The sequence below is a fragment of the Salmo salar genome, chromosome ssa20 (genome assembly GCF_905237065.1).
Source record: "Salmo salar chromosome ssa20, Ssal_v3.1, whole genome shotgun sequence".
Lineage (NCBI taxonomy): Eukaryota > Metazoa > Chordata > Actinopteri > Salmoniformes > Salmonidae > Salmo > Salmo salar.
The window spans coordinates 54,669,219-54,681,780 of NC_059461.1; the positions used below are offsets into that span (position 1 = coordinate 54,669,219).

The following is a 12,562-nucleotide window of genomic DNA, read 5'->3' on the forward strand; positions in this document are numbered from 1 at the left end:
AACACATCAGTGGAAATCTTTTTTAAGGCTTCATAAAATTACATGTTGATGCTGTAGTCTCTACCTGAGGCAAAGAGTTATGCCATATTTGGCACAACACCAAAGGCCTAATGACTGTTTATATCCCCCTATAGTATGTTTATGTCTATAACATAATATGCAAAGCATTTTTAAGCCTAGTGCTTATGAAGAATAATATGCTTTTAAGCCTTTATTTATTGTGCTGCGAAACCTATTTATCCAATGTTTGTTTTTATTGAGCCTTTGTAAAAGTTTCCCTCAATATTTTTGGTGTGGCCACTGGCTTTATGTCAGTTCAAAGTTGTGATAACAGGGGGCACAAATGAGCTATATTCTCTGGTCCTTATCATCAAGGTTCCACACAAAGTACCACTGATGCTCTCATCCAAACCTGTGAAATATACACAAACATCGCTTTTCATATTATTCATTTAAAATGAGAGACTTTAGTTCAAACAATTTATTGTAATAGACAAAACATAGGCCTACACATAGTCTTACAGCAACACAATAAGAAACAACGTGACAAAATCATTCAGTCATATCTACATTTTAGTAGACACAACTTACAGTAGTGAATGCATAGATGTCATAATTTTTTCCCCCCGTACTGGTCCCCCGTGGGAATTGAACCCACAACCCTGGTGTTGCAAACACCATGCTCTACCAACTGAGCCACACGGGACTACAAGTCAAAACCATTGTGTGTGTGGTATTGTAAAAATAATTTAGGTACTGGCCTATGTATTTTCTTTAAAAAGCAATTATGTGGGATGGAAACAAAGCACTAATATGTATATTTAGGGGTAACTAATACGGTATAGACCCAGAGGCGGTAGAGAAAGCAAGACACCCCACTCTGTGGGCGGAGCCACTCTGGTCTACTTATTTCCCCCTGCTGGTGGGGAGAGCGGGGAGAGACAATAAGTAGACCAGAGCCATTGGTCTCACATGGGAACACCTACTTACACAGACAGGAACCTTGACCATTTTTTCCAATGGTAAACTGCCTGAGTAAGACATCTTCATTCATCCACCATCTTTGATAGGCTTACAGTATAACCACACTCTAAAAATAAAAGGTTTCTGGAGTATCCTTTAGGGGTTCTTCAAATTGAAACTGGGTGGGAACCCCTTAAGTTCTTCGAGGAACCCTTTGAAAGGGTTCTTCAAAGAACCCCTTTTAATGGATCCTCAAATAACCTTTTGAAGAACCTTTTGGGGTTCATTTTTGAACTACCCCCCTCCCCAATTATTATTAATAATAATAATACGCATAACAATAATACAATATTTTAGTTGTCAGTGTTTATGATGATTTTAGTGGCAAAGCAGAATAAAACAATTCTAAATATGAGGTAAACTTCCAGCAGAGCCCCAAGTCCAATGGGTATATCCTCTGTCCTGTTGATGTTAATGTGTTGATGTTCTCCGTATCCATAGCCAGAATGATTTTGCAGTGCATGGTGATCGAACAGGTTTCCTGTTATATTCATCAGAGGTGTAGGGAGAGTGAAGTCCGTGAATCACAAAAATGGTAGTTATACAGAAGATTAACAAAACATGCATACGACACTATTTTTTACCTTGCTTTTTGTGGTAAATATGAATGAAGAAAAAAACTGAAAATGGTTTTCATGCACATACCTTGTCCAGAACGTAGAGGCCTGTGAGATTTTCATTGAAGAAGTAAGGGAGGAGGATGGTACATGTGATCTGCATAACATACCAATACCTATTGACATGCCTTTGTATGCCTCCTCATCTGTATACCTGCAGACACAGACACAAAAGTGAGCAGTTTAGTCATATGCACCCAATACAGCTAGCATTCAACCTATTCTTATAGTTTACATATTCAAATCAAATCAAATGTATTTTTATATAGCCCTTCGTACATCAGCTGATATCTCAAAGTGCTGTACAGAAACCCAGCCTAAAACCCCAAACAGCAAGCAAAGCATGTGAAAGAAGCACGGTGGCTAGGAAAAACTCCCTAGGAAAAACTCCCTAGAAAGGCCAAAAACCTAGGAAGAAACCTAGAGAGGAACCAGGCTATGAGGGGTGGCCAGTCCTCTTCTGGCTGTGCAGGGTGGATATTATAACAGAACATGGTCAAGATGTTAAAATGTTCATAAATGACCAACATGGTCAAATAATAATAATCATAGTAGTTGTCGAGGGTGCAACAAGCACATCCGGTGAACAGGTCAGGGTTCCATAGCCGCAGGCAGAACAGTTGAAACTGGAGCAGCAGCACGGCCAGGTGGACTGGGGACAGCAAGGAGTCATCATACCAGGTAGTCCTGAGGCATGGTCCTAGGGCTCAGGTCCTCCGAGAGAAAGACAGAAAGAGAGAAAGAGAGAATTAGAGAGAGCATATTTAAATTCACACAGGACACCGGATAAGACAAGAGAAATACTCCAGATGTAACAGACTGACCCTAGCCCCCCGACACATAAACTACTGCAGCATAAATACTGGAGGCTGAGACAGGAGGGATCAGAAGACACTGTGGCCCCATCCAATGATACCCCCGGACAGGGCCAAACAGGCAGGATATATTCTTACCTCTTTGTTGATTGATATCCATTGAATTGTGTTCATTTTCTGTTTTAGAAAGATATGAAAAGATAGATGGTATCATTATAAAACAATATCAATTTAGATCATACAAGGGACAAACCTTTCCTTAAATTAAGGAGATCTTTACATTTTTCAGTTGCACCTGCCTGCACCTGCTGTCCTTTCAAATTCAAATCCAAATGTTTCAGTTGGGCAGTTAGGTTCCTGCAAGAACCCCCACCAACTAAGGAGGTTCCTCGATGAACCCCACCTTCTATGGGGTTCTTGGACAAACCTTTTGTGGGCAATTGTCAGTGCCAAGAACACTAAGGTTCTTCAAAGAACTTTGAGGATCTTAGAAGAACCCTTGTTTAACTCCTAATTTCTAGAGTGCACATAACAATCGCATACAAGCATTCACTTCCTGTTGCAAAGGGGAGAAGAGAGAGAGAGAGAGAGCGCAAGAGAGAGCACGAGAGAGAGAGCGCGAGAGAGGGTGCGAGAGAGAGGGCGCGAGAGAGCTCTTTGGATGACTATTGTTGACTTGTCACAACTTAAACAGTTTCTGTCTCCTCAAATGTTCCTGAGTTTAGTTTTGTTCTGTTTCAGATACAATCCTAGTAAGCTAGAATTTAAGTTTTAGACTGCTGAAAATCAAGATAATCGAAGGTCTGTCTGAGACGTAGAGAAAATGAACAGAGATGGCGTTTATGGCGGGCTTGTCTTCCTCCTCCTCATCATGACTTCTGTGGAGGGTGGAGGTAATGTAAAAAAATGTCCCTGTCTTTTACTCTACGACATTGACCCTTTTCTTATCAATTACAGACTCAAAACATTGCTGAATTGTATAAAAATGTACCCTAAGATAAGTTAATTTTGCATACTATTTTTATTGTGTTGGTGAATATACCATTATGTGTTTAATCAGACGTTGAATTTTTAATTGAGAATACAGTACTGTTTATTTACATATATTTTCCGAAATATAATACACAGAGTGTACAAACATTATGAATACCTGCTCTTTCCAAAGGCTTAGACTGACCAAGTGAATCCAGGTGAAAGCTATGATCCCTTATTGATGCCACTTGTTAAATCCACTTCAATCAGTGTAGATGAAGAGGAGGAGACATGTTAAAGAAGGATTTTTAATCCTTGAGACAAGTGAGACATGGATTGTGTATGTGTGCCATTTAGAGGGTGAATGGACAAGACCAAAAATGTAAGTGCCGTTGAACGGGGTACGGTAGTAGGTGCCAGGCGAACCGGTTTGTGGCAAGAACTGCAATACTGCTGGGTTTTTCATGCTCAACAGTTTCCTGTGTGTATCAAGAAGGGTCCAGCACCCAAACGATATCCAGAGAACTTGACACAACTGTGGGAAGCATTGGAGTAAACATTGGCCAGCATCCCTGTCAAACGCTTTCAACACCTTGTGGAGTCCATGCCCTGATTAATTGAGGCTGTTCTGAGGGCAAAGGGGGGGGGGCAACTCAATAGTAGGAAGGTGTTCTTAATGTTTTGTACACTCAGTGTATTATATAAAAGCTAGTTATTTGAATATTATTTGGAAAAAAAAAGTTTAATACTCAAATGAGCCATGGGCTGGATTGGACCACCTCGCCGTATGTTTGTCATCCCTGTGTTAAAGCACCCGTTGTGTTTTCTTTATTTAGGAGATGTGTCATTCTGGAGAACTACAGTCACATTGACCTGTCCTGATAAAGGAGATTGGTATGACAACACTATCAAAATGAACGAGGAAGAAAGTAAAGAAATCAAAATGGATTATGATGAAAGCAAGAAAAATGTTTACCAATGTAAATATCTGTATGATCAGTATGATACTGAAAAAACAACCTATCAGTTTTACTTTAAAGGAAAGGGTGAGTAAAAGTGTCCTAGTGACATCATTATGTTTAGTATAACCGTGTGCGGAGCCCCAGATTCAGCACTCATCTCTGTATCTCTGTTTATTGGCAAACACTACTTACTGGACCTTTCAAATCATATCTTTCCCTCTCCCTGAATACACCCCAACCTCTTTTCTCCATCCCATTTGAGCGGTCGTTTCAACACATTATTTCCACCCCTATGCCTATCTCTGTGTTGTTGGTGTTGCAGTGTGTAAGGACTGCTATGAGCTGAATCCGACTGTGGTTGCCGGGGCCATCATTGGGGACCTGCTGGTGACAGGAGGGGTCATCCTCATTGTGTATCTCAGGGCTCGGAAGAAGTCTGGACCTGCTGCACCCCAAAAACGTAACGCTGTTACCATCTGATTATCCATCCGCCAACAGTGGCACTTGGTGATAAGGAAGGCTCTTGACTATTTAATTTGACCATACCCAGGACTACTCAACAACAAAGCATTCAGAGATCATAAAAATCTAAATTCCCTGTGACATAGTACACATAGGGTATCGACCATATGTTATAAACGTTCAGTATAGTGACATGTTTATTTATTAAATATTTGTTTTGTTTATTTATTAATTGATACTAACTTATATTTGGTTTTCCCCATAGCCACTTCCCGCTCAGCAGGCCGTGGCCCACCAGTGGTGCCAAGTCCTGACTATGAGGTAGGCTGTCTACCACTACCTCTTGTCTATCCCTCCATCTGTATTTTTTGCTTTTATTTCATCCGTATCTCCTACCTGTCCTTCATTCCACATCTCCTGGTTAGCTAATGTCTGTCAGTATTTTAGGGAGATGATCTAGGCTAGCTATTCACAATACTTCCGGTGGAGATGCATCAAAAATAGTGGCGTTGCAATGGAAACTGATCTGTGAATCTTGATCTGTAAATCTGACTTAAACTGATCTGTGAATCTGACTTAAACTGATCTGTGAATCTGACTTAATTAACAACAACAAACAGCTACATCAGTCACCTAAAGCCTTTCTTTTCCCCCTGACAGCCCCTTAGTGTGGCAACCCGCAGCAGCGATATCTACGCAACTACGCAGACATCTACCCAGAGGACTGGGTAGACTGTCCTCTCACCAGACCACACCTGTTCTCTAGGACTCCTCTAGGACACCAGCAGACCTCAGCTCACCCTGCCATCAAAGAGGAGGGGAGAAGGCTCTGTAGTGCTTAGCTTAGACATAAATTTGCTTTTTATTTTTGCTTGATGTGTAAAATATGTGATATTATGATTTAGTTAAAACTGTAGTTTAGAATTACTGTAACTAGTGATAATAGTGATTAATGTAGTGTTGCTCTGGAAAATAGAGATATAAAGATAGGGAGATCTTTGTAAAGACTTTTAGATGTTTGCTGTACTGAAAACAACTTGTACATAGCTGTGTTGATCAACTGTTGTAAAATTATATTAATGTTTGCAGATGCCAGCCAAGTTGTTCCTCTTCACAATGTAATTGCTGCCTGTATTTACACTGAGTGTACAACACATTAGGAATGCCTTCCTAATATTGAGTTGCACCCCCTTTTGCTCTCAGAACAGCTTCAATTCATTGATGCTTTGACTCTACAAGATGTTGAAAGAGTTCCACAGGGATGCTGGCCCATGTTGACTCCAATGCTTGCCACAGTTCTGTCAAGTTGGCGGGATGTCCTTTGGGTGGTGGACCATTCTTGATACACACAGGAAACTGTTGAGCATGAAAAACCCAGCAGTGTTGTAGTTCTTGACATACTCAAACCGGTGCTCCTGGCACCTATTACCATTACCCGTTCAAAGGCACTTCAATATTTTTGTCTTGCCCATTCACCCTCTGAATGGCACAGATACACAATTCATGACTCAATCCATGTCAAGGCTTAAAAATCCTTCTTTAACCTGTCTCCCTTCTTCTACACTGATTGAAGTGGATCACTCAAGTGACTTCAATAAGGGATCATAGCTTTCACCTGGATTCGCCTGGTCAGTCTATGTCATGGAAAGAGCAGGTGTTCTTAATGTTTTGTGCACCTAGTGTATTAGCACATGTACGTTATATTTTGCATTGATTCTATCTACTTCACTGTGAGCCACTATGACACAAAGGAAATGTTTGTTTTATGAAGTGTAGTGCCATGAGTGTAGCTAGTCTAGCTAGTTTGTGGTTCTTTATCTTCAGTCTCAGCTCTCATGGTCTAAGCCACAGATGCCTGCACCCCTTACGCTTACAGTAAATGATGGTGGATGATTGGCCAGGTCTCTCTGTTGCTAATCATGATGATCTCACCGGAAACATTTCACATATGACTGTAGGCAGACTTTACTTACCCGCATCAGTGGAAAGAAAATGTATGTTTTGCCTTACTCAAACTTTCTATAGCTACAATGAAGTGGAAATCATGTCTATTTGATGTATATTTTTTTCTCTTTTGACAAGAATAAATCCCTTCTTACAACATTGAGGTGTGGGTGTCTATAGTTGTTTCCCACAGTTTTGTATCAATGAGTGACTAGATACTGTAGATCAATCCGGCCCTGAACTTAGACAGCTGATTCAGCTAATTATGGTCCAGTGTGAAGACCATGAACATGGGGCGTGCACACCTGGAACACTGAAGTGAATGGTATCTGTTAGACCTGATCAACAGTGGTTCTTTTGGGAAATTTGAGTGTTGTTTGATAACTGTGTATGTTTGCAAGTTTGGTTGATTGGTTTGTGTGTGTCTGTATGTAAGGGGGTGATGTGAGCTTGGATGTGTGGGGGTTGGCTGTGTACACTGTGAGCTCTGTGTTGTTTGAGCTCTTCCGTTTGATCTCATCTCTAAGCTCCGTTAGGAAACCGCACTTTGTAGACTAGCAGCAGTAAACCCCCATAACTACACTCGAAAAGCATTGCATATATCATCCGCTCTGTTCCATTAGAATATCTGACAGTTTTGGGCTTCCTGTAGAGCAAACCCTCCACTAAAGTTTCTCTATGTGGAAAGTCTGATAGAACAAAATTACTTTGACTCACTTAGTGATCTTCTAAAACGTAGGATGAAACCAGAAATAACAGAACACAATCAGGGAACATATAAAAGTCAATGATTTATTGTTGCAATTGCAGTCTATTTTGTGACCACCTTTCCATTTAATTATTTATTTATTTTATTTGGTTTTATTTCACCGGGTTAGTCTCATTGAGATTAAAAACCTATTTTCCAAGAGAGACCTGGCCAAAATAGTTGTTTTAGACATAATTACAACATACAACATAATTACAACAAAACAGTAGAGCAAACTTAACAAAGCAACTGAGCAAACAGGCAATGTATGTACATCAAACATCCGAATGACGTTAACTTGTACAGTCAATGGTTCTGTACATAAGATTGACAGTTGAGAGACTTGTCATGGACATTGTGGACCTGATTTCTCAATGCTTTACAACTATTATTCTGAGGGGTGGTAAAAGTAATGTAGCACTGAGCACATTTTATTATTCTCTTCATCTCCTTTTCGGCAGAGTGCTGTATTCAGATCTGTCCGAAAGAAAGAAAGAAAAAAGAAAGAAAGAAAAGACAGACACAAATGGATCCAATCCATGGTTATAAATTAACGAGTTCGACAAGTTGTTTTGTTTACACTGACCTCATTGTGGACAAGTTGTTTTGTTTACACTGACCTCATTGTGGACAAGTTGTTTTGTTTATACTGACCTCATTGTGGACAAGTTGTTTTGTTTACACTGACCTCATTGTGGACAAGTTGTTTTGTTTACACTGACCTCATTGTGGACAAGTTGTTTTGTTTACACTGACCTCATTGTGGACAAGTAATTTTGTTGACACTGGCCTCATGAGACCCATTTTGCTAGATGCTAGGGATGAAAGAGAGAAATGTAATATTGCTTCACATTATTGATTATGGTCTTCATGTGTATTATTTTTGTATGTTTACTGTAAAACATTTCATTTTTACTTCTGAGTATTCAAAATTCAATGCACAATATACAAAGAAAACAACAAAGTGGGTTGGGGCTCGTCGGGTACCATTCTCTTTTGTGTGGTCACTCACTTTTCTTGCCGGCGGTTAGTGTTCCTTTGGGCTGTGAGGCGATGCAGTAAACAGCTACTCCAATCAAGACAGTGGCCACCAGGACTCCCACAACCATCCCTACAGCCATAGATGTATCCAGCTTAATGCATTTATCACAGGCTGGGAACACACACAAACACGCCACACATACACGCACACAATACACACAAGCACGCACGCAGTCGCACGCACAATCCCATACACACATGTACATTATAATGACGTGTATAATGGCATACACACAAACAAATATTGACTTCTTATATTCTTGTGCCACATTATTGTACTGTACTTACTCCGACATTTCACATAGATTTTGCGATCTTCCTCTCCGTCTTTCTTGCATACAAACTCCCCTATGTTCTCATCCTTATAATCCAATATATGAGTTGTTTCATTATTAGGGCTGAAAGTGAAACCATAAACACGTGATAGTGTGATCTTGTCCGAGGATTCTGCCACGTTCATTTTCAGCTGAACTAAAGATATAGAAAAAACAGCATTTGATGAAACAGGTTGATAAGCCCTTTCAGGATATTCATTGGGGATTGGGGATGGCAGAATTGGGGATGGCAACAGTAAATGGGCCAGGGTGTACATGCACATTTCTAGATATCATCAACAGTAATACAATCAAGGCACGGCATAGGACAGGGAGAGCTCTGCAGTGTTGATTTATGACATCTGAATGTGTATCAGATGGCAACAAGATCATATTGTACAGCAATTTCATCAGGTAACATGAATACAAAGCCGGCAAGAGGTGGTTAGAATGGGATGGGAGACCAAAAATCTGTGTAACAAATAGAGAGAAAATTCCCAGCGACAATAAATGACATGGCCACTGTAGTTTCTATTTAACTAGATACACATCTAGCGCCATGTCTCCCCATGTACCAGACAGGGGGAGACAACCAGGGCAGATGGTGAACAGATCGCCAGGTGGAATCCAAGCAGCACTGCAGCAGGCAACAGGAGTAGGTGTCACACCCACTTGGGAGAAGCTTTTATTTCTGGAGGCAGATTTCTTGTAGAAAATGCCAGTCTCTGAACAGCAGGAGGGGGCTTCAAGGACCTCTATACCAGGTGGTGTCAGAGGAAGGCCCCAGAAATTCTCCAAGACTCCAGCAACCCAAGTCATAGACTGTTCTCTCTGCTACCACACTGCAAGCGGTACCGATGCACCAAGTCTGGAACCAACAGGATCCTGAACAGCTTTTACCCCCAAGCCATAAGACCTCTAAATACACTGAACAAAAATATAAAAGCAACATGCAAAGTGTTGGTCCCATGTTTCATGAGCTGAAATAAAAGATCCATGAAGTGTTCCATTCACACAAAAAGCATATTTCTCTCAAATTTTGTGTACAAATTAGTTTCCATCCCTGTTAACGAGCATTTCTCCTTTGCCGAGATAACCCATCCACCTAACAGGTGTGGCATATCAAGAAGCTGATTCAACAGTATGATCATTACCCAGGTGCACCTTGCGCTGAGGACAATAAAAGGCCACGCTAAAATGTGCAGTTTGTCACATAACACAATTCCACAGATGTCTCAAGTTTTGAGGGGGCGAGCAATTGGCATACTGACTGAAATCCATAGATTAGGGCATAATGAATTTATTTCAATTAACGAATGTCCTTATATGACCTGTAACGCAGTAGAATCTTTGAAATTGTTCCATGTTGTATTTATATTTTTGTTCAGTATAATGTAGTGAGTGTATTGTAGTTAACCAATAGCTACCCAGACTGTCTGCATTGACCCTTTTTGCACTAAGTCTTTTGACTCACATGCGCTGCTGTTACTGTTATTTATCCATCCTGTTGCCTAGTCACTTAATCCTTACCTATATGTGCTTGGTGTTATTGTCTTGCTGGAAGATCCACTTGCGGCCAAGTGTCAGCATCCTGGCAATGGCAACTAGGTTTTTGGCACAAATGTCCAGGTACTTGGTAAAGTTCATGATGCCGTTGACCTTAACAAGGGCCCAAGGACCAGTGGAAGCAAAATAGCCTCATAACATCAAAGATCCACCACCATATTTAACAGCATACAAGTATGCTTCTGTTTTTCAACACCAAACACACCACTGGTGTGCGTGGCCAAAGAGCTTGTTTTCATATCATATGACCATTGCACTGGTTCCAATCCAAATGCCATTTATCAAACTCCAGGTGTTGCTATGGTCAGATGACAAAATCATATTTTTTTGTGAGCAAATGTATTAGTATAAATACAGTAACCGCCCCATTTTTTTGTGTACATTATAGCTCAGTTTTTGTATTATTTATTTTAGTCTTTTTTTTTTTACTCATCTCTATCAAGGGTGCCAATAATTATGGTGGGTTTTAGTCAGATAGTTTTGAATACTAAATTAAATTAAGAGAGTTGGGAGAAAACCTGTTCTACAGAATGTCCAGATAATGCCCCAGAATTCATAGTTAGATTAAATCAGGAATTGAACTAGTCTGGCCACTTACCTGAGTCTGAATTTACAGGTACTGTTAAAAGAACGGGGGATAGCATCAGTTGGGGTCACAGTAAATAGATCAGAAAGCATTTGCGACCTTGACATCGGTGATCTTGTACTTTTTAATGTCATCCAGCTGATTAATCTAGTCAGAAATAAGCAGAAAAAACTGGTGTTGAAATATTGTGAAATTTTCTATGCAGTCTGTCTATTTTTTTTATAGCTACCCTAAAACTTAGCAGTCATGGTCCAAATCAACAACAGATGAGCCAAGAGTATGGTCCCCTTCATTCTATTTACTATTCTCTTGATTCTTCTGGGGAAAATAAAACTGATGTATCATTTCATACACTGCAGTTATAGGTGGTCCAACCTAAAGAGCCCCTATGTCCATAAAAAAAAACTACAAAGACACCATTCTGTCCCTAGACAGCCATTCGACTCAAACTTCAATTTTGTATAATAGTAAAACAAAAAAAGACATATAGTTTTACTGAATTGAGGCCTGAAATGTTACAAGAAATAACACCTTCACACAAAGATATTGATTTATTGTTATTTTGTGTCTCTCGCAAACCTTTTCAACTGTAAATAAATCTCTCATGTCAGTGATGACAACTTGATAAGTGTCTCTATCAATTTCAATTTAACCCACCAGAAAAGACAGAACAAATAAATAATACAACAAATAGTGGTTCAACTCAAATATACTAATTGATTAAAAAAATCTTTGTTTTTTATTTTAAAAAAGAAGGTAATATCTTCGTAAATGATATCATAAATAGGACAGGTGGAGTTGTCACACATGCAGCTAACAAAAACATATGGAAATGTCGGCTCTACCCAAAATTTCAACCAACTAATTGCAGCATTACCGCAAAAATGAAAGAGTAAAGTGGAAGGGGTAAAAAGTAAGCAACTTGTCTCTCGGCCCTGTATTAAAGACCATAATTGGTTAAAGAAAATTGTGATAGATAAATAAAAAGTATACCTGTTTAATTTAAGCACCAAAAAAATGACACCCGTACCATATAGATCACAAAATAGTTGGGAAGAGATTTTTGACGTACAGATTCCATGGCACATGGTTTATGAACTGATATGGAAAACGACGCCAGATTCAATACTTAGAATTGTTCAATTTAAATCATTATACAAAATTATTGAAACCAATATAATGTTGTATATATGGGGGATACAACCATCCCAGCTCTGCAGATTTTGCTGTGAAGAGACAGAATCATTAGATCATTTGTTTTGGTACTGTCCATATGTAGCTTGTTTTTGGTCACAGGTCCAAGAATGGCTGAAGAATTGCTATATTTACCTGGAGCTAACCCTGCAGACAGCACTACTGGGTGATCTGAAAAGTCATAGTCAATCGACCAATAATATAATAATACTTTTAGCAAAAACAATGAGAATAAAAATGTTCAGAACTTTTGTGAAACATCACAGCACAGATGAAAAATATATGGCAAATAGAAATCCTATATGGATGGTGTTAAGA

At 39.6% G+C, this 12,562-nt stretch overlaps 1 protein-coding gene and 1 long non-coding RNA gene across 3 annotated transcripts; one reads left to right on the forward strand and one right to left on the reverse strand.

Moving 5' to 3' along the window:
- Positions 1-3,053: 3,053 nt before the first annotated feature.
- Positions 3,054-5,926, forward strand: cd3e (CD3e molecule). 2 transcript variants are annotated; one of them, NM_001123622.1, is given in 5 exon segments: positions 3,054-3,348; positions 4,264-4,473; positions 4,712-4,849; positions 5,117-5,172; positions 5,512-5,926. In NM_001123622.1, coding segments are annotated over 5 exon segments (546 nt in total). In that variant the 5' UTR covers positions 3,054-3,278; the 3' UTR covers positions 5,584-5,926.
- A 1,647-nt stretch (positions 5,927-7,573) lies between these two features.
- On the reverse strand, positions 7,574-11,611 carry LOC106580890 (uncharacterized). Its single transcript, XR_006760967.1, has 3 exons — positions 8,873-11,611; positions 8,556-8,654; positions 7,574-8,358 (listed from the first exon to the last, which is right to left on the reverse strand). It is a non-coding gene; the product is annotated as an uncharacterized lncRNA (long non-coding RNA).
- Between the last annotated feature and the right edge of the window lie 951 nt (positions 11,612-12,562).